This window comes from Lacerta agilis, chromosome 2 (genome assembly GCF_009819535.1).
Source record: "Lacerta agilis isolate rLacAgi1 chromosome 2, rLacAgi1.pri, whole genome shotgun sequence".
Classification (NCBI taxonomy): Eukaryota; Metazoa; Chordata; class Lepidosauria; order Squamata; family Lacertidae; genus Lacerta; species Lacerta agilis.
In genome coordinates this window covers 77,706,388-77,728,872 of record NC_046313.1, presented here as the reverse complement: position 1 = coordinate 77,728,872, position 22,485 = coordinate 77,706,388, and the positions used below count along the sequence as shown (strand labels likewise).

Here is a 22,485-nt window from a genome sequence, read left to right as displayed (position 1 = left end):
GAACCCAAGGTATTGTTTCTCAGCATGTGAGAGACATAACAAGTGCAGTAATCAGAACCTTTTAACTGTAGTTAGCACCCTATTAGATTCATTGGGACTTTCAAGGCAACATCATCCACTTGAGAAAAGTGGAAACAGGTTAAAAAAAACCTGCTGACTCAAAAGCTGGCTGGAGGGACAACTGCAGATGCTTTAAGCAGGTCCTGCTACCTGGTGTTGCTGCAAAGCAGTAAAACTGGAGCGTTGTAATTAACTGGGAAGAGGAACGGCATGTTGGCATAAGAATGCTACTGAAGAGAAAATGTGACTGCAGTGAGCACTGTCCCATAAGAAATCAGGTAAATAATTTCTGTGATAAATGTTCTGTCATTAAACTGGGACCAAAATGATTTACTCATCATGATAAAAGTCGTAGATCAATCAATGTGATGCAAACCGTGAGTTTTTAATAGAGAGACTGAGGCAATTTTAGTGTGCTGTACTGCATTCAGGGCATTCAATCCAGTATAGCATGATTACCTTTGTGGCTTTTAAGAATGCAGATCTCTTCCAAATCATATGATTTATTAGCCCACTATGATGTGATTGATGTAGAGCGCCATTTTAAAATATTGCATATTACTAAAAGATGCTGTGGTAGAAGATAAAATACCTGGTTTAATAGTTGTTTACATAGCTGCAGATGATTCTCCATCTATGTTATTGTGTAATATATATGAACCTGAAGGTTATTGTAAACAGTATAAGCAACTGTTTATCATGCTGCCGGAACAGTGGTGCTTAATCCCTACATTCCATATTTTTGTTTGTTTGTTTCTGTTTATTTTCCCCATGGTTTATTCAGCATGATTTTACTATCATGACAAATGCTGTCCTGATTCAATGATGTGGCTGAATTTACAGCGGGTAAGAGATCTCCTTCCCCAGTTAATAGTTCATAAAAATGAGCCCAGCATTTATAAATCTCCAGCTATATCCTAATTGCAACATAGAAGTAATATGTTAATAAAAGAAAACACTTTCCCTTGCATCATGGCTTATGAAGCTAGAGGCCCAGCAATTTGCTGGAAAAAGTTTGGGGCAAAAAAATAGCCATTGGGGGTGGAGGTGGGGGATGAAAAACAGATGTACCTAACTTCCTGTATCAGCACAACAGGAATGTACATGTTCAGCACCAATGAACTCTGGGAATGATTCCAGTTGCCATAGGAACATGAGGTTGTGAGAGTGAAATCAGCTGGAACAGCTGAGGTTAAAAATGACAGTTGGGGACTGTATGTTGTATGTTTTGAGCTGCAAGAGATGAGAGCTTTCTGAATTTCTGAATTTCCATAGTATGAAAAAGATGAGTGTTGGACCAATACTGTATAGCAAGGGCATAGCAAATTGAAGGCAGCTTGGGTTGGCCATGGACAACATTTGTGAAGGACCCTGGAAGTCTGTAGGCTCTGGAGTGGCAGCAGGAGTGGGAACAAAAAGGGCTTGTAGTTTGTGTGTGTGTGTGACTCTCCTCCTTCTCTGGCATAATGAGGTCTCGTATGTGCTAGGCAGCAATAAGTTTATGTATTTTCTCTGGCAAGGCTAGGAAACAATAGTTGCTGGATTTTTGATAGGGATTTACTTATATTGTGTGATTTATCATGAATTACTGTTCTATGTTATTATCAACCATTTCTACAGTACAAAGTGCAAAGTTCTTCTCAATCATTTTGTATTTTATAGCAAATTTCATTATAGAACAAACATTTGGCCATTCAGTAGAGGATTTCTGAATTTGCTGTTTGTCAAGCTGCATGACTAATTTAAATCGATCCAACAGAAATCAGATACGATATAGGGCAGCCTTTCACAACTGAGTTGGACTACAATTCCCACATCCTCCTGACTATTGGTCATACTGGCTGGGGCTGATGGATGTTGGAGTCAACAACACCTGGAGGAAACCAAGTTGGAGAAGGCTGATATAGAGACATCAAAGGTTGTTGAGTCTGGTAGTAGCATCTCTATTCCTCCTAATATTTATGGCCAACACAAGTTACTTTAGTTACAAGAACTTTCCAAACAAGTTACCAGCCAAATGAAATGTGTCATTATTTGGATTTTGCTTGTGCTGGAGAACAGGAACAAGTCCTGGAGTTACTGGTCTTTTGCCACCCTAAATTGAACCTGTAATCTGACTCTACATGAAGGCCCCATTCGCATAATCTGTCCCCTTTTTTCCTGGCAGATGGATTGAGGCCTACTCATGTAAGGTGCTTATATTTGTAAAAACACACATACACACATCGTTTATTTTAGAGCTCTGCGGTATAAGCCCGATGCTAGCTTGCATGCTGTGCTGCATGGTAGAATGAACAGATACAGAGAGTCTACAGGTGTGGACTAGTCTTGAGAAAGTCATTCTCAATTTTGTTGAGATGGGAGGCAGAGACTGAATGTAAAGAGGAACCTGATGAACTATGTTGGTTTCTGAAACTTGCACTTATCTGACCCTGAAAAGTGTCTTGCCGAGGCCGAGAGCTTCTTCCCTTCCATTCCTTTTCCATGTAATGCACATGTAAACAAATCAACCCAGCAAAGGCTACTGACAACTTGAGAGAGTGAAAGGCTTTTCTTTTTTTACAATTTCTGCATGGCTCATAAACTACCGAGAGATTGTTCTGTTGAAGCAAATTGCACAGCTCCCATTTATTACAGGGGTGCTTGTGCAAGAAGTATTTATTTACTTATGGATTATGTGTCTATGACGTCAGGAAGAAACAACCTTCAGGAAGCTGCTAGCAAAAAGAGCCCCAAGTATAATAAAATTATTACACATTTTTATTCCGAAGAACATTTTGCATTTCTTTTCATACAAAATGATGTAGGTCAAGAAACAATTTACAAACCCTTAAATTCTCTCCTGGCATTTGAAAGAATGATTCAAGAAGAGGTCTGTAAGGTATCCATAGCAAATTGCCACTGTGTACAAAATGGTTATATTAACATAGTTTGTATAGGTCACACTTTTTAAAATGTGACTTGAATTGCTACCTATTTTGTTAATACAGATAAACCCTGATAAGGTTACTTGGCAAAGCAAGTCAATTTATCGTGTTAATAAAATAGATTTGTGATATTCACCTGCCTCCAAAATTGCAATAGCCTCAATATCAGGATTTTACTGCATCATGGACAAATGTCTAAGCCCTCCTTTGATTGCATAAAAATAAATCCTGGAAACAGTCCACATAGAACAACAAAAGGGTGAGGCCACCATGTCATCCATTTCCCCAACATAATAGGAATCTTTTGGTTCTGCAAATGACTGCTTCATCACACATTCCACTTCAAGCAGAGTAACTTGTTAACATTTTGCATCCACCAGCTAAATTATTTCTTCATAAGAATTCTCTACACCAAGTAAAATACTTGGTCAGTTAATCTGTAAATATATATACTTCAAGGTTAAAAGAAAACCTTGTTAGGCGTAGCCTAATTCGATTCATTTCTTTTTATTTACCTGTTATTGCAGGAGTTGTAGTATAAATAAAAAAAGATAACAGTTAATTCCAAATCTCTTAACTTTCCAAATATAAGACTATAAATAGTCATCTTCCATGTTTTAAATAAAGTGAGACTCCTATAGGCTCAAAATATTTTATAAAATCTCTGTAGCATCAAGTTTCTCAAATCTTTACCTCGAAAGCATTTTACAATGAAGAAATAAGAGGTGGCTCTATTTAAATATTTAATCCTAAAGCTCTATACAATCCAAGTAAAAATACTTCTATCTAGAATTCTGTGGAGAATTACAATAATTAGGCTCCATAAATATTGCTGCAGTTCAATTACGGTACAATAATTACAAAATATAGAACATCTCTTTACAAATACAAATGTTTGTAGATTACAATTTATTTACAATAATTTCTGCTATATAATTTTTAACAAACTATCTTATCTAACTCTACTTTAACCTGGTTGCAAGTGCATTGGTAAAAATGCAATTATTCCAGTATATTTTGCCCTTAATGTGACAGTCATAAAACAGACTATCTTTAATGATATTTTGCTATGTAAACTGGTGTTACATATGAGAGAAATGCTTTTTAGCATCAGTCCAATATAACAATCTCATGTAGGTAGTGTTTGACAAACCGTATTAGACAAATACTTTTTTTAAAAAAAGGAGGCAAATTTGAAAATAATATCTGAGTGGATATGTTGAATGTAGTGGACATTTGATATGCCATATAATCAGAGGTAATGACACTTTTGATTGTCATCACCATATCCTTCTCATGCAGACTTTCTTTTTTGGTGCCAAACCTTTTTCCGCTGAGAAAGTTTTACACTCTGAAGGGCAGCAGCACAAAACTGAAAGGCAGCAATCGTTCAACTTTTTCTTCAATATCTGAAAACAGGCTGGTTAGAAACTCCTTCAGTCTAATAACCAACCTTCACTCACTGATGAGCTCAGGATTCTATAGCAAAGGACTTGTCAACATCCTGCCATTCTGATCCCGTTTCACCACACTGGAGATATTTAAGAAGAAATAAAAGTATGGCTTCCTCGCAATGTGACACCATCACTCGTGCAAAACTTGATTCCTTATTAATTCCAACTAGTGCCTAGCATCTTGGAACTATGAGGCACTTTTGTTTATTTAAAATCAAACATTTTTTTTCTTGCTAAATACTATAAGGTTGTAATGCATATCATTTCATCAGCTAAGTCTTCTTCATATTTACCAGTATCTGGCTCTTCATCACTATAGCCAGGACCAAAGTCTTGAAGTTCATAATCTTGTCTATTTAAAATGGGGAACACGTCGCCATTGGCTCCATTGCTAATGTTCCCATTGAGAAGATTACTCGCAGCACTTTCCATTTCATCAATAGTCATGTCACAAGCATCAGCAATCTCATGTTTCGTAGCAGAAACAAACTTCGGGTCTTTTGCATACCGTCCTAATCCTTCAGATATAAGTACCTGAGAAAGTAATACTATAAACATTAGAATAAGAAATCAACAGCAAACAGTGACAAATTTCAATACTTTAATTCATTTTAGAGTGCAAACCTTTTTATGTTGCATTATTATTTTTATTTCAAGTGCCTTCTGAAAATCTACTCCCTGGGTATTGAATTGTCCCACAACTGTGTAAAGAAGGTCTTTCCAATAAGCTGTGTGGCTGAGTTTGGAAATGACATTCTGATGAAACTAGGAGAGGAGTTGGGATGATGCGTATGACTGCGGGCCACCTAGAATACACTCAAGTTTTCAGAGAAATTCTGGAGTCCATCGTTGTAATAAAAGTCACTCTATCTTACGTGATTCTTGCTGCAAAACTGATAAAGAATGCAGCCAAACTATTTTGACTAGTTAGTATTGGCGGCTTTCAGCTTCTGTCCTGTTTCGTAGACACAATGGGACAAAGGTTGATATGAAACAGTATGGCACATAGGGAGGATATAGCTTAAATTGGGTGGGGAAAATAGTTTTGTCTCTACAGGCCAGATCCTTTTGGGGATTGTCCTCGTGGGGCAAATCTGACAGATGGGTGATCTACCCATTTGTGAATCACCAGATATCACAATGACATCAGGTGTACCTTGAAAAACTTTGCACCTTGCAAAGTGCTGCTAAAATGAACATCTCCCCCCTTCATCTTTACAGGAAATTCTGATGCAAATCATTTTCTGAATCTGTTTTTAGAACAGAGGAAAAAAGCCTTTGTTGTAGCAAGGGATTCCATGTAAGGCACTTGTATGAAACCCACCAAGCTGTGCAGGGTTTAACACACACACTTGTTGTCAGCTGAGCAGGGTGTTAAATCCTTCTGCTTTAGGGCTGCATGCCCCCCCTTCACAACTCGAAACAGCCAACAAAGGATTTTCAGCTGATGATACAAGTGACTTTTGATGGTGGACAAGGTTTGGGAGAAATGGCTTTGTGGGGGTGGAAACTCCGCACCTTGACTTAAACCATTCCTCAGTCATTTTGCCTTGGGTTCTCATCCATGTGGAACAGATAACAGCTGAAGTGAACATGCTCCCCCCAAAACATCAGGGAGTGCCTATCCTAAACAATCTTCTCATTTAACAGAAAAAGACAAAATATCCATTCAAAAAATTATCCATTCAATATTAATGCTTTTGTACCATAATAAAGAATACAGTGGTACCTCGAGTTACAAATGCCTCAGGTTACAAATGCCTCAGGTTACAAACTCCGCTAATCTGGAAGAGTTACTTCAAGTTGAGAACTTTGCCCCAGGATGAGAACAGAAATTGTGTGCCAGCAGTGCAGTGGCAGCAAGAGGCCCCATCAGCAAAAGCATGTATCTAGTTAAGAACAGTTTCAGGTTAAGAACGGACCTCCGGAACGAATTAAGTTCATAACTAGAGGTACCACTGTATGTCATTGCAGGGTGGAAAGGCAGAATATGGTCTTGCACTTGTCTCTTTGTTGCTTTGGCAGTTCCCTAAGTGACACTGCTGTCACTGTATCAGTGTTCCTTCCTTATCTGGCAAAACTCATAAAACAGCCTTCTCATAAAACAAAATAAAACGCCACCTGTTTCTTTGTTTAATATGTTGGATGCTTCTCGAAGCCAATGAGCCTTTTGTAACCAAATTAGGCTTTTGTAACCAAATTAGCAATGTGCACCTGATAACATCACCGCTGCGTCATCTGTGTCTTCCCATCAGCCCCAGATTTTGAGGGGTGTGGAGTAGCAATACTTCAACCCTCTTCTGCTCTGAACTCTTATCACTACCAAACGCAGAAACAGTGGGAATTCCTCCTCAGCCCCACCACCCAGCCTTTTAAGTAGACACTGCAAGCTGTGGCTGCTCCCAGACAACTTTTGAAATCATTTGAGGCATCTCATCTGATTCTGTCAGACTTCCTCGGAAGGTGGTGCACACTCCTTCCTTGGAGGTATTTAAGCAGAGGTTGGATGGCCACCTGTAATGTATGCTCTAGTTGAGATTCCTGCATTGCAGGGGGTTGAATTAGATGTCCCTTAGGGGTCCCATACAACTGTTTCTATGGTTTTAGGATTCCATCTGGGGCCCTTTGAAACATCAGTTGTTGTTGGTTTGCCTTGGCAATGCAGCAACCTTCTTGATCTTCTTCCTGCTCTTCACAGCCTATTGCAGGGGTAGTGCTCATGGCTGGCAAACCTCTTGAGTGTCCTTATGTGTTGTAGATGGAAGAGGGCTATTTCTGCTGTTTGTGGCCTCTAGCGATTTAGGTATGTGTAATGGCAGGTAAGCCTTTGTTTTCTAAAATGACTTAAGTAACACCATGCAGCTAAAAACAGGAATTCAAAGCACTTACCGCTTCTACCAAACTATCCGCACTTCTCTGCTTGTCACTATGCTTATGCCTAAAGTCACTCGGTACAGTCAAATTAGCTGGTGTAAATGTCCGATAGGCAATATCAGGATCATCTGTGTACCAGGAGCTCCTATGCAAAGACGGGAGGCTGCCATTCATATGTTCCGTCGATTCTGCTCGGTCAACTTGGATAAGAGGTGTATAATAAGGAGTACGGTCACGGTTGGGTGGGGTAGCTGGTGGTGTGGCCCAGGAACGTGTTGAACGGCTGGGGGAATGCCGGTGAGCTTTAGTGGCATCCAGACCTGCAACAGCCATGACCTGAAGAAGAGATTAAAAGCTAATACACTCACAGATTTATGAAGGCATTAGCAGGCCACTTGCAAAGTAGTTTCAGCCAGTATCCACGCTTGTCATCTTAAGCCAGTTAAGGTGTTCAATCAGACGTTTGTTTGTTTTTAGATTAAAGAGTGAACAGTGAACCATGCCATTGTTCAATTTACTTATGATTTGCATTTATGAACATGGTGGACAATGAATGTGATAACAAAACAGATGGGGTGTGTGGGTATGTGTGCATGAGAGAGAGCATAGAACTTTGATTTATTACTTCTCTGTTCTCTCAACAAACATGTGAAAGATGGCTTAAAGCTCACTGTATTTTGAGGTTGCCAGGAAATATATTGGAAACTTTTAACAACCCCGAAGTTGTGCTGGGTTAAGACACTGGCTGTAGTTCAGAATTATATTGTGTTTAACTACCACTTATTCCAATGAGACTTAATGTGCCTAGCTGTGCACTGAACTGTGGCACCCAAGTCTCAGCTAAGGGAGTAACCAGTCTGAAACAGATCCTGGCAGTGTTACCCAGTATATTTCAATCATATATTTTTGAAGATGGAATGGTGCAAAAGAGGCATAATTGAACCCAGTATTCAAGAACTGGGGCTCATCCACACTAACCTTTTGCCCCACACTTTCTAAGCGTAGCCCCACACTTTAAAGCTACATTTCCAAGCATTTTTTTGGCCTGTCATTTCCCCAGGAAAATTTGATGCTGAATCAGAACAAATGGGAATTTGGGTTGTCTGTATATTTGCGTTTGTTCCGAATCATAGGGAAAGCTTCAGAGCTAAAAGAAAAAGGGCTCAGATACAGTGAAGGTCTGTGCCTAGAAATGCGGCACAAAAGGAAGTCTGGATGAGCCCTTAATGTGACCTAATATTGGGGAAGAAAAAGCATTATTATTAAAAATGCACTGGATGCAGTGTCCTAATAAATCACAGCAACTTCTACTGAACGTTTGCAGAAATAATTACATCAGGGATAGGGAAGCTCTCCAGTTGTTGCTGAACTGCAACTCCCATCGTCTGTGAACATTGCCCATGCTGGCTGGGGGCTAATGGAGTCCAACAACATGTGGTTGGTCACAAGTTCCCTGTCTCTGAAATACAGAACTTTTTGCCAAGCTACTCCACCTTTGCAACTACACCCTGAGACCAATTGTTTCATTTTGGTGCACGCTCACAGTACAATCAACTTCTGTTACTTCTGAGCAACCACACATAGGATTGGGTTGCAGTCCTATGCCCACTTACATGAGATTAACCCCCCTGAGTCCGTGGGACTTAATTCCAAGGGCAAATGCATAAAGCCAGATTTGAAAAACCCATCAAAATGCAATGTACACCATTCTTCAGTAGAAGCATTAATAGGATCGTAGACATAGCTGATTATAACTTGCAAAAGTTGTAAGGGAGAAATTTCATGTCGTGCTAAGGAGATCTTTCTGTTAGCACGAGCGTTTTTCCTTGCCAAATGGAATAATCTCTCTCCTCCCTCTGTATGCTATTCTGGGGTTGGGATTTGGGGAGGGCGCAGCAGGAAGAAAGGTGAGGGGGAGCTCTACTGAGCTAGCTGGCTTCTGCTGGTACAGCAACTTAGTTGAATCTAGCCCTTTGTAATTAACCAGGCAAGTATGAGTTGCTTACAAACCCTTTAAGGAGCTGAATTGCTCTTTGTCTTCCCCATCAGGACCATTTTTTCCTCCTGAGATTGGACTTAGTGAAGAAACAGTTGCTGAAAAATATTCTAGAGGCATAGGAGCACTCTTCTCATTCCCCTGCAGTCATGTTTTTCTCTCCACAATTCAGGATCCAGAAAGCTGAGCTCTCAGGAGTCTAACATGCTGGTGACCTTACAAAATCCCTAGTTGGGCATTTTGAATGGGGCTTAAGGCAGCTAACATCCTCCCACCATCCATCCATCCTTGCTATCGCACCTCCATGTGTTTGAAAGAGATTGCCTGCCCTAACTATCTACATGCACTGGGGAGCCTTGATTTTTCCAGTTTCAAAAGGCACAGGAGCCTCCATGAGTACAGGAGGCTTCCTCCCCACAAACCGTTGTCTTGGAGCACCCAGAAGGTGACAGGGATCGGATGTGGAGCTAGCATGCCCAGGCATTCTCTTCTCTCCTCACGAGTTTGCTTAAACCCTATTCAGAACACTTGGAAAGGGCTTCCTATCTTTTGTGACCCTGAGTGTTGCCAGTATTGGCATATTCCAAATAAGTGGCATAAAATTACATATCAAGCATAGAATTCTGCAACTAAAGTGTGAACACTGTGTTTTAACTCACCTGCTGTTGCATTAAATGCAGGGGCAAAGCAGTTCGGTGGTGAAAAGTGGGGGATAGTGGGATTTCATCCTGACTGCTCTGTCTGCGGAGGCATTCAAAATTAAAGGAAGAGCGGCGATTTGCTGAAACATGAGAAGATTGAATTGGTGATTACTATTTTCTGGAGACAGTTTCAAGAGGAGCAGCTACTAGTCAAATGCAGGAAAGGTGGCAAATAGTTTTGGGTTGTCTTAAGGAGTAACTTACTGATTGCTAGCTACAATTAGGTCATTTTCTGGTATTACCATTAGGATAGACAGATTGATCTATGAAGCGTCAGGCTGCAAAAGCTAATAATCCATAAAAATCAAAGTTCTGATAACTCTCCAAGGCAGTCTGCCTGGCCCAAGGAGGGAAGTGTGATAATGCAAAATTACATTACACTCAATAAAAACCACAAATCTAATGGTGTGGGGTTTTGTTTTGTTTTTTGACATTTTGAAGAAAACATATTGAAAGGCCAATTATGTCTCAAAAGTGTTGACAGAAACCCAACACAGTCTCCTAGATCGCACAGCTGAGATAACCAATATAAAATCATGATGTAAAATAATATATCATGCTGGGTGTGAATTAAGTAATTTAGGAAACCTCCTTTACAACTGATTTTTCCTTGAGTTAATTTCATCCTTCCCCCGGTAGCCATAATCAAGAAGCCCATGGCAATTAACTGTACTGAGCCAGAGTATTACTCACATTTATAAAAACACTGTGTTTTAATTAATAATATTTCATGAAATAAAGACAGTCCATATTCACTTCTGAGAAATGGAAGGAATTCCTAGTATTGGAGAGATTGTATGTTGCTTTCTTTCAACAAATAACCATTGCCTAAAAGCTGTAATTATGTTAACAGAGGGAGTGAACAGGACAAGATGTGTGCCGGTAAGTAAGTCACTGAAATAACAGTAGTATTTATTTAATTTGTATCAGTACTATAAGCCTGTGTATATAAGGGAAAGTTTGCATCTCCAGGAACAATTGCAACACTAATTCACTTCCTTGTGATCTCAAAATTCAAATCGTCCCTGTCACACGTTGCATCTGACAATGTTTACTTCTTGTGCATAGCAACCTTAAAGTCTTCCAGCACTGAACGTTAGATTATGTTAGCCCAAGGGTGAGGCAGATAGGATAGAAACAAGATAGAAACAAAGATGCTGGCCTCATCTATGGCTTGGTTTGCACGTAACTCTAAACCAAGGTTTAGCATTATGGTTGCTTCCAGTTGATGAGTTTACTGAGCATCCTTATTTGTTGTGTCAAGTAATTGTTTTCTCACACCTTTTAATGTATTTTATCATCATTTCCCTGAGGTTTGTTGTGGCCTATTCTTATAATACTAAGCCTTAGAACAGAATCACATTTAACTGGGCTATTGTTTCTGAAGGTTTGTTGCAAATCTATTTCACAACTAGCGAAGGGAAGCTAAATGGCATTTTCTCTGTTTGTTAACAGTGTTATTCTGTGAATGAGTTGCCTCTAGTTTCTGACTGTTTATGGTGAGCAGAATAATGTCGATACCATGGGGCCAAGAGACATCCACAGGTCCTGTAGCAAACCAAACGTACATCCATATATTGAAGCCAACTTTCCCAGTTGTACTCACGTGTAGGTGTTGGAGGTAGCAACCGCCTCCTCGGAGATCTTTTTGAATCATAGCACATCTGGGATTCATCTTCCTCAAAAAAACCATGTGGGTGATGGTAACCCTTTGGCCGTTCGAAGTCCAAATCATTACAGTGATATCTACTGGGATAGTCACATGTATACCTGCGGTAAAGAAACAGAAGATTAATGCAGGTCATACAAGAATAGCCCAGGACACTTTGCTGTCTCGAGTTAAACAGCAAATAGTGCCCTTCCCCCAAAAAATTAAAGTGCAGAGTATGTAAGGACTGTTAGGTTATCATAGTACTTCAACTGCCACAACTGCCTTCCCTCCATCCCAGGCAGTAAAAAAAAACAACCAATAAATTACATAACTAACAATTTGCTGCCCAGCTGCCCTCCCATCAGATGTCAAAGAAATAAACAACTATCTGACATTTAGAAGACATCTGAAGGCCCCAGACATAGGAAATTATTCATCTCAAGAAGAGATGGGATGGGGAATACCAAACTTAGAATTTTATTATGAAACATTCCAACTGAAAAATTTCATAGATATTGGATATAAGGATGGGATTAAATGGATAAGGCTGGAGAATGAAATAAATGAAGGAATAGGAAGAGAAGGGATATTTAATAAGAGATATTAACACGGCTTGGAAGAAGACAATAGGACCAAGGAAAACTGCGTTAGGAATCTGGAAGAATTGGAATACGAAATGGATGCCAACATACTCAAATATATGCAGGAGGGTCAAAGGGAACCTGGTTGGTGGAAGAAATTAGAAGATCGGGGATTTTATAAATTATGTTCGATGAAGAAGGGAATTTAATTACAAAAAAAGGTTTTTAAAGAAAAAATAGGAAAACAATATTGGCTGAAACTGCAAGGACTTTATGACTTAATAAAAACGGAAAGAGCAGAGGAGACGATGAGGGCAGAAATGAAAATAGATATGGTGCTGAACAAAAGACAAATAACAGAGAAAGGGATAGCAGGGATGTTATATAAACTGATAAGTGACAAAGAAAGAATGATAAGGATAATCCAGATTAAATGGGAGCTGGAAGGTATGATCCCTCAAAACATGGGTCCAAGAACTGATGAAGAATATAAACAATATTAAAATAGAAAAGTATAAAGAATTATGTAGATTTTTTTTTATTAAAATGGTATAGAACTCCGGCACAAATGGCGTATATAGTGAAAGGGTTTAGTCCCAGATGCTGGCATTGTGGTCAGGAAAAAGGACTATATTCACATGTGGTGGGAATGTAATCTGGTTAAAGAATAGTGGTAAAAGATTATAAAGGTAATTTCTGGATTATTTCAAATAAACATAGAAGTTAATAGGGATTTGCTATTTTAGGGAATACTGGGAAATAACAAAGTAAAAAGTACCGGTAATAAGCAAGAGTTGTATAAGATTATGATTCTAGCCGGAATGGCAGTTATTGCTCTGGGATGGAAAGATAACGCCAAATGGAATATGGAAAAATGGAATGATTATGTTTTTGAATACGTTCAATCAGAAATATTTGCACAGATAGTGGCAGAGGATAGATGGGAAAATAAATGCCAAAGAATCACAAATAAATGGGCATTTTACAGGAATTGGATAGAAAGGGGGGAAGCCAACCCTAACATACAAGCTCCAATGAACAAACTGTGTACATGGATAAAGATCTGAAGAAGGAAGGTCTGCCCAGGGGGGAGGGTGGGAGGGGAGGGGAGAGGACGGGGGGAAGAGAGAGAGAGAGATGGTAAACCGTAAGGTACTTTGAATGGATTTTGTTATGTAAGCCTTTTCAGAAACTATATATATATATAATAATGTTATATTGTTATGCATTGTAGTATGAAATAAGTTTGATTTGTATTCCAATTTTTCATAGAATAATAATAAATGTACAGTTAATAAAAGAAAAAGAAAAAAAAGAAGACATCTGAAGGCAGCCCTGTTTAGGGAAGTTTTTAATGACTGATGTTTTAATGTATTTTTAATCTTTTGCTGGAAGCTACCCAGAGTGGCTGGAAAAACCCAGCCAGATGGGCGGGGTATAAATGTATTATTATTATTATTATTATTATTATTATTATTATTATTATTATTATTATTATTATTATTTATTACTACTACTCCTCAAGGCATTTCTAGCTCATAAAAAGTAACCATCTTTTTATTCAGTGGCTCCTCAAACCCTAATTCCCAAATACTAAAATCAATTTTATGTTTTCTCCCAAATCTTCTGCCTGCCTAGTATTTTCTGTTAAACTGTATTTCCTTGACCTGGATGTGTGCCTTCCTGTGCTAACTTAAATTAGGGAGCCATGTAGATTCAAATAAGCTGTGTGGCCATATGTTTATCCCTGCCTCAAGGTGATATGGCTCCTCTTGGCCCCTTGTGTGTTCAAGGTAACTTTTGAAATAGGAAGTCTTTTCCATCTGTGTAGGCTCCCTGCATATTTCAGAACTCCAGAAGCACATTAAAATAGTATTTCTTTCTTTACTATATAGAACATAAAATTATCTTCAGAACTGATTTAGGTATATACAAAACTGTTTTCTCAATAAAGACTAGCAATCTTACCTGCTTCCTGACAGCATACTGTCTTCTTCATAATATTCTTCACCACTAATATATTCCTGATCATCCAAGTAGCAATCATCATTATAATAATCTCGAATTTCATGATCTTCTCGGCAAATTGTGGGTAGATGCCTATCTCCAGATTCTGACCTACAGATAGGATATAGATGTTTGGCAAGGCCATTGTATTCAGTGATGTAACCTAATTTCTTGAAGGAACAATGTTGACATAAATTGTTATAGCTGCACTTTTCACAAACTTTAGAAGCATCGCTGTCTTGTCTTTACACCTATGCATAAATCATTGTGGCAGGAATGTGGTCTAATACCTATCACTGTGGACTTTCACTTCAGATATGCTTTTCTAATGTCATTTTAACAACTAACACACATGGTTTTAGAATTTAGCAAAGTAAAACAAAAGTTCTCTTTGCTTTTATTATAGCATTCATTAGAAGAAAAAACTATTATTAGTTAGGACGAAGCAAGTCTGACTGTACAAAGTTTGGGTGTGAATGATCTTACTTTAGGAATATAAAACCCTTAAGGTTATGAGGGCAACTGCTTTATTTTCATTTGGTTCAAGGATAAGCCGTATGTCTCTGGTATTTTCCTGTATTTCATGGCTAGAGAAACCATTTTTCTGTTGAAAGGAAGGTAATCTGTCAGGAGCTACATCTTGGCAGTGGGTGGAGCTGTAGCCAGTGATGGGTGGGACCAGAACCAAAGGACATCCCTTCTCCCTCCCTTCCTTCTGCCACCACCTTTCCCTCATTTTTCTTCCCTTGCCCCCTGCATGAAATTGGGCTGTGGGCTGCATGCACCTCTTGGCTTTCCCATTCCTTTTTTAGGTTCAAGATATGCCCAAATAATAGTTTCAGGCCCTCTTCAGTCTGACGCTGAACATGAGGCAGCCACACTGGGGCTGATGCAGATGTCAGTGTCATGGAAGCATGCCTGGTGTGCATATTCTTGTTACCCCTTTCACACATTTGGATACCCACAGTAGTTTAATACTCATGATCTGGAGTAGTCTTAATGATTATTCTTTCTCATGATGCCCATAATGTTCTGAGAAATTCTTATGGGCACCACAGTTTATAATTACCCCAAAGTGAGTATCACAACTCATGTTGTTTTTGTTAGAGACTGAAATTATTTTTTAAAGCATGCTCAGTTATATCTGGGCATGTCAATACCATTTTGCCAAGAGCTTCACACTGTATTTACTTACCTAATGTAAGTTTCATAATAGCGTGATCTATCCAAGAGGGGAAACAATGTAGAAGGAGAAAAGAATTATAATTAACATTCATGAACTGGTGATAGTAAGGTACTTGTTTAATAAATTTATCTACAACACCCCACCCCCGAAATATATTTTAAGATATGCTACTTTAATAAAAGAGAAACACTAATTTGCAATTAGTTCTTGATTTAATGAACTGTAGAGCAGAACATGCTACTAATGCTTGTATCTGTTGAAATGATCTGATTCTCTTCACCACAGTAAGGTAGTTCCCATGGGCATTTACTGAATCAGGTAACCAACTGAATCAGAACATGTAGCTGAATGAAAAGCTAAATGCAAGCTATATACTGAAATACAAGTTTCAAGAAAATAAAAGGAATCCAGGCCAGTGAGATAATGAAGGATAAGTAGTCAAAAAGGAGCCAAATTTTTATTCAAAGACTAAAAGGAATGAAGGTTTGAAAATAGTATGCACTTTTTTGTATAAAAAAAAAACAAAAACCCACTATTTGATTAGTTCATAAGCATTATGTATAACAATGTGATTGGGATATAGAATGGTCTGAACCCAAACACCGTATTTCAGATTTACCTCCTATTGGCAGATCTTCTACGTTTCTCATGACGATCACTTCTGGAGTGGGAACGATGCCCATTTTCAGATATGTACTCATGACTTCCACCACTTGTGTGTCTTCCATTAGCCACTTTGGACATGTTGGCATTATTGAGGTTAGCATTTGTTGAGTTTGGAACTTGCTTCCCTACAGAGTTGTGGTTATGATGGCGATGATGACTATGGTGGTTGTGGAATAAGGAGTTTCCTGCTGGAGGAGGCACATTTTTCTCGGTAGTCTCAACCGCAGATGGAATTGAAGGCCTTTGGACATGCAGGGGACGGTGTGTGGTATTGATCTGCTGAAATGAATCCCTTGTATCATTGCTAACATGGTTTACATGATTTCCAAACAGGGCACCATTTCTCTGCAATATACAATTTAATCAGTTAATTAATATAATACATTGCTGAAACCAAGCTTGCATCAGTGTATGTGCATACTTTTATGTGGTACATCCAAGGTCATGAGGTCAAGCTATTGCACTGTCATAATGTGTTGTTTTGTACAAGGTCTTCTGTAGTGATATGGGGGTGCCCATGATCATGGCAGCTATATTATGCTGCTACATTGAAAGTCTGCAAGCAATGCCAATAAGTGAGTTTTAAAAAGCACTGTGCCATAGATACTCAGACTACGGTGTCTGTAGTTGATAGCCAAGCAAAACAAAGTCATCAAATATTATAGCATTTACAAACTATACTATAGGCAGCATTTATCCTGAAATTTAATCTGCCCGTTAAAACTAGGACTTAAAGCCATGCCACAACGATCTTGGTGTTGCAGATAGTATCAGAGTTCTGTGATTCTGTTCTCATACAGCTGGAAGAGCAAGTTGTCCTCCGCTGCAACTGCCCACTCTGTGGATCAAGTTGACCATCCATGCAGCTCAACCTATATGCATGGATGGCGCATCATACAGTAAAGTGCTCAGAGTTTCTTATGAAAAGAGTGAATGGCATGCAGTTCTACGATTCTTTTTACACCTAACCCAGATGGTGCAGTCTACTCAGGACTAAGATGGAGATAGGAGCAGTATCTCTTGGAGCTCAATCTAGGGAAGACAGAAGCAATGACAATTGGCAGAAGAAAACATCTGGTGATGTGTCTGCCTCCAAAGTCTTAACATTCCCCATTCCTGCTGTCAATGGCAACTCTAATCTCAAGTTAGTGGCCATCTTTGATCAGTCCAGCTTTCTCCCTAGGCTTTCGTATGCTATTGGAAACTCACAGACTAAGCATGAAGTTGATGGCTATGTCCTGTTTGTCAAAAGCATGATATTCTTATATTTACTGAATCTCCAATAATCAAGTACATGTAACTATAGGAGATTTCTGGGGTTGATATTGCAAATGCTGTTATCATTCTACAGTGGTCCTGGCCACACATTTCTGGGAAGAATGCAGTCCACAACCCTTGCACTTGTGAACTATAGAAATGATCTATGTTGTATGACAACATCCAACTTCCAAAATTAACTGTTTGCTAGTTGTGCCATTACATCCCTGCTTTATTCCATTGAAAGATGGGAGTTCACCAAGCAGCTTTTATTTACAATCACTTTATTGACTTGGCAGTTTTATGTGTTCTAGAGAACTTTAGTTTAATCCAAACTCTTCATGTGAAAATCATGTCAGGTGACATGACTATAGAAAATAACTTAAAATTTAATTTAAAATCATGATTATTAAAAGTATTAATGCCTTCTTGACTCCCCCCCCCATTTTGATGTACCTTTTCTGCACTGCCTTGGATGTGTGGCTGTTTCCTGTAGTGCAGTAAGCACATCTTGCCCAGATATTACACATAGGGAAATTTCACTGACTTCAATAGACCTTACCTGCTCATAATGTAAGGAAATTATGCACTGCACATTGCTTCACATAAGACAGTCTATAGTAAAACAACTGAGGCATAAATAGAATGCACTGAACCCCTTGAAAAAATATTGCAGTGTTGAACAAAAATGATTACTATCAGTCTATATATGTTTACTCAGAAGTACAACCTGCTGAGTTCAACAGGACTTCAAAGCAAGCATGTATAGGATGGCAGCATAATTTTGTAAATTTCACAAGTTCGAGCCAACCAATTCGTTATATGTCCATTTACTTTATATACTTCCTCTTCCTCATGGTGATTTTGCTCAGGTTCATCTTCTTGCAAATCACAAGATATAGCACGCCGAATTTCAGGTCCAATATCATGAAGCGTCCTTAGTCCCGCCTAAATGGGTAAAACATAATCACTGTGCATTAAAAAATAATTAACTTTTCTCTTTCCGATTCATCACAGTTAAGGGACTGATGTGAAGAGTTTTTGCTATATCCTTCGATTGGCACAATGCTTGCTTTTGTTGACTTCAGATTGGTTTCTAAGCCCCTTTAACCTATATATTTCAGTCGAGGAATATGCAAATGCTTCCAAGCACATGGTCCTGCTTCCTAGTAGAGATATTTACGAATTTACCAGACTTAGGGACCAAGCATTGCTTGCATGGTTTGTAAATATACCAAGAAATCCAACTATGGACAAAAATCTCTACCATATGTGTTAGTGTGAGAGCCACAACAAACACTATGCCACAACACTTGTAAACCATTAGTACTACTGACCAGAATGAGACCAGTCTTGAAAGAGCTTGAAGCTATATGTACTGAAGACGTTAATCTCAACTAACTGTTAGTTGAGAAATAGCACTTCCCACAGAAAATCATGAATTTTTAATTCTACACAGGACAGGTATGCATTCCTATGCCTATTCAGGTATCAGATATAGATTAAAAAACCCAGCATCAGACACAGTGATCTCATTTGTTCTTATGAGACGTAGAATCTTAGAGTTGGAAGGAACCCCAAGGGTCATCTAGTCCAACCCCCTGCAATGCAGGAATCTCAGCTAAAGCATCCACGACAGATGCCCATCCAACCTGTTTATAAACCTCCAAGGAAAGAAGAATCCACCACCTCTTGTGGGAGTCTATTCCAGTGCCCAACATCTCTTACTGTCAAAGTATTTTCAAATGTTTAGTCGAAATCACCTTTATTGCAACTTGAAGCCATTGGTCGAGTCCTACCCTCCAGAGCAGGAGAAAACAACATGCTCCCTCCTCCATGAGACAGCCCTTAAGTCATTTGAAGCCGGCTATCATATCTTCTTCGTTTCCTCTTTTCCAGGCTAAACATACCCAGCTCCTTCAAGCACTCCTCATAAGGCTTAAGTTTCCAGACCCTTGTTCATCTTGGTTGCCGTCCTCTGCACATGTTCCAGCTTGTTAGCGTCCTTCTTAAATTGTGGTGCCCAGAATTGGACACAGTATTCAAAGTGTGGCCTGACTAAGGCAGAATAGAGTGGTGTAGGTACTATTACTTCCCTTGATCTGGACACTATACTTATGTTGATGCAGCCTAGAAGTAGTTCACGGATGGAAATAAGAGAGCCTCTTTGTTCTAAAATTCATGTGAGTGATTGGACTACGAACCACAGAATCTTCCACAAGTTTTGCATCTCTTTAAGGAATCACTGGAAGTTTCCTAACAAGATTGGGGGAGGAATTACCGGCAATAATCTTAAAAGGAAGAGCATGAGGCAATGATAGATGAATAAAATCGGCATAATGTATGATTCTTTCACAACAAAAGGGGATCAAACACACCATCAAGCAACCCAATATCACACTTGGTACCAAGAAAGTCATGTGGTTGCATAGACTGACCTACCAGGTTGTTTTTGTCTTTACAAAAAATCAAAGCTTTAGCTTTATGCTAATATGCATAGAACAGGGGTCCCCAAACTAAGGCCCGGGGGCCGGATTCGGCCCAATCGCCTTCTAAATCTGGCCTGTGGACGGTCCAGGAATCAGCGTGTTTTTACATGAGTAGAATGTGTCCTTTTATTTAAAATGCATCTCTGGGTTATTTGTGGGGCATAGGAATTCGTTCATTATTATTTTTTCAAAATATAGTCCTGCCTCCCACAAGGTCTGAGGGACAGTGGACCGGCCCCCTGCTGAAAAAGTCTGCTGACCCCTGGCACAGAACAACATCTTCCCAGTCAGACCTTTACATAGCCTTACATAAAAAAAATTATAGGACTATTCAAATTATAACATTAATATAATCTGATTTAACATCAAAGGTTGACATCTAATTATAGCAATATGAGGTGACCAATGTAGTATGGGGTTTTGATTTATCTCCCCTAACCAATAATATTAAATTGCAGGAAAGATCCCCCCTGCCCCAAGATCTGGCCTATCACCATTACTTTCTTAACATTTTTTATCCATTCCTTCATTTATGGAACACAAATGTGGTTGGTACATATGAAAAATCCTATTTATTTACATTAACAAATTTGCCTGCAATTCTGATGGTGATTGTCAGGAGTTCTACCAGAGTCAGGAGCAGGTCAGCCATAAAACACCCAGTGTCACTGAAGTTAACTCTTTATTCAAAGGAACCAAACCAGTGCAGGCCTGGTGATCACAGCAACTCTTTCCAACTCTTGCCCCAATGAGCCAGTTGCAAGGACTGAAAGTCCCTGCCTTCCCACTGCTCTCTAAGGCTCCTCCTCAGTTCCTTCCCCAGCAGCCTAAGACTCATTCGTCTGGTCTCTCTTGCTCTGCCCACTTCATTTATCTGTTTGTTCTGGGATATCAGGGAGGTGGGGAGCTAGTAACAGCAGGAAGGAGAGTTTTCCAGGCTTCTTCATCAGCCTGCCTTCACTTTGCTTCTTGACCTCCCTCTGCTTCTGGACTGTTCTCTGCCACAGCCCGTTCCTGCTCACTAACCCCTGTTCAGCTTCTGACATCTCCTCCTGCCAGTCTGCTCCTCCTCCTCCCTCTGACCACTCATTGTTGTCCTACCATCCTCTTCTCCTGGGAATTCCCCAGCTGGTTTCTCCCACCACTCCTCTGCATCCAGCCTGTCCATGACAGTGATCCACTTTCAACTTCACCCAATTTTTGGCATGACAGGTCCAAACTCACAAATTACACCACAGTGGAACCTTAGTTCTCTAACGCCTTGGTACAGGAACATTTCGGCTCCCGGATGCTGAAAACCCTGAAGGAAATGTTCCAGTTTTCGAATGGTTTTTGGAAGCCGAACATCTGATGCAGCTGTTGACTTTTGTTTCCGGGGTGCCTGCGCCAATCGGAAGCTGTGTCTTGGTTTTTGAAGGTTTCGGAAGTCGAATGGACTTATGGACTGGATTACGTTTGAGAACCAACGTACCACTGTATCTGCTTAAAAACTTTTTTAAAAAATTAAAATTCTAATAATTACCAAGCAGTGCTGGGCACTACCTGGTAATGTTCAATAATTCCACTGGTTATACTCTTGAGTAAAAACATTGTTGAATATAACTCATTAAAGGTATATTTTTCCAGTGAGCTATTTATTTGGTCCAAAGCTCTATATTTCTTGGGTAGTATAAAATTGCCATCAGTCCTCTTGTTAAGCAGATGTTGGTTTGTGGCAATAATTTGTTTCCAGAGACTCTTTGACAACAGCAACACCACAAATGGGAATCAAAAGGGGAAAACCCTTAGCCAATATCCAACTAGAATGCCTCTCAAAAGCTGTAATGTCTTCCCTTGAACTGCCCAATTTCTCCAGGCTAGTTGTATGGTTCTTGGCTTCCAAAAATGCTTCAAGGGTTAACCCAGAGTTCCATTCCACCAAGAGCTTTCAGAGCCACTGGATAGCCAAGATTTGCTCTCTGGATCCATATCCCAGCTTCAGGATTATTTTAGTCACCATTTGTTCCCCCACCCCTCAATTCAACCTTTTATTTAGAGGCGGCCAGTTTTATCAAAACTGGTGCAGCTGAGAGATACACTCCCTATGGCTTTGCCTCAAGCCCCTTGTGCAAGTGGTAATAAACCATGTTGCAGAGTCAGTCACCCGATAAAACGAGTAATTATCACCAAATAACTTCATTATGTTCAATGCTAGTTCCCATCCTGAAATGTTTCCTTAGCTCTAGCTGACATGGTAAAAACCTGCTAGATTAGTCGGTGTAACATGTACAGGATGAAAAAGAATGAACAGCCCAATATCCACAACCTTACAAGTACCTCTCAAAGAAAACAGTGGTTTAATCCAGTGGTTCTCAGCCTACGTCAAATGCTCAGACAAGTAACTTGAAAGAAGCATATATTTGAGGAAGTCTAAATGAAAGGCTTATATTATATTAAATAAACTTATATAAGTTTGGGACCCATTACTCAGATGAAGGGTGCAATAGTAGTCACCATACAAATATGGTAACAAAAATTAAGAAATGGGTCTTCAAATGTAAGTTTGGGTCGAAGACTACTGTACCATATCTGCAAGCATATATCTGCTTATTTCAGAGCAAATCCCACTGAACTCAATAAGGCTTGTTTCTAAGTAA

General features: G+C 39.4%; 1 protein-coding gene across 26 annotated transcripts in view; it reads right to left on the bottom strand.

Annotated features, from left to right (window-relative positions):
* Positions 1 to 3,625: 3,625 nt before the first annotated feature.
* CACNA1D (calcium voltage-gated channel subunit alpha1 D) overlaps positions 3,626 to 22,485 on the bottom strand; it is a 184,382-nt gene continuing 165,522 nt past the window's right edge. For 22 of the 26 annotated variants that reach the window (XM_033140918.1, XM_033140913.1, XM_033140914.1 and 19 more), the window contains 8 exons: positions 18,195 to 18,308; positions 16,057 to 16,448; positions 15,447 to 15,473; positions 14,213 to 14,362; positions 11,619 to 11,782; positions 9,971 to 10,092; positions 7,331 to 7,651; positions 3,626 to 4,975 (listed from right to left, as the gene is read on the bottom strand). In XM_033140918.1, the coding sequence (XP_032996809.1) occupies positions 4,682 to 4,975; positions 7,331 to 7,651; positions 9,971 to 10,092; positions 11,619 to 11,782; positions 14,213 to 14,362; positions 15,447 to 15,473; positions 16,057 to 16,448; positions 18,195 to 18,308 (1,584 nt within the window). In that variant the 3' untranslated portion in view covers positions 3,626 to 4,681. The remainder of the gene's footprint in view (positions 4,976 to 7,330; positions 7,652 to 9,970; positions 10,093 to 11,618; positions 11,783 to 14,212; positions 14,363 to 15,446; positions 15,474 to 16,056; positions 16,449 to 18,194; positions 18,309 to 22,485) is intronic. The other 4 variants (XM_033140915.1, XM_033140901.1, XM_033140905.1 and 1 more) reach the window with 1 other exon arrangement.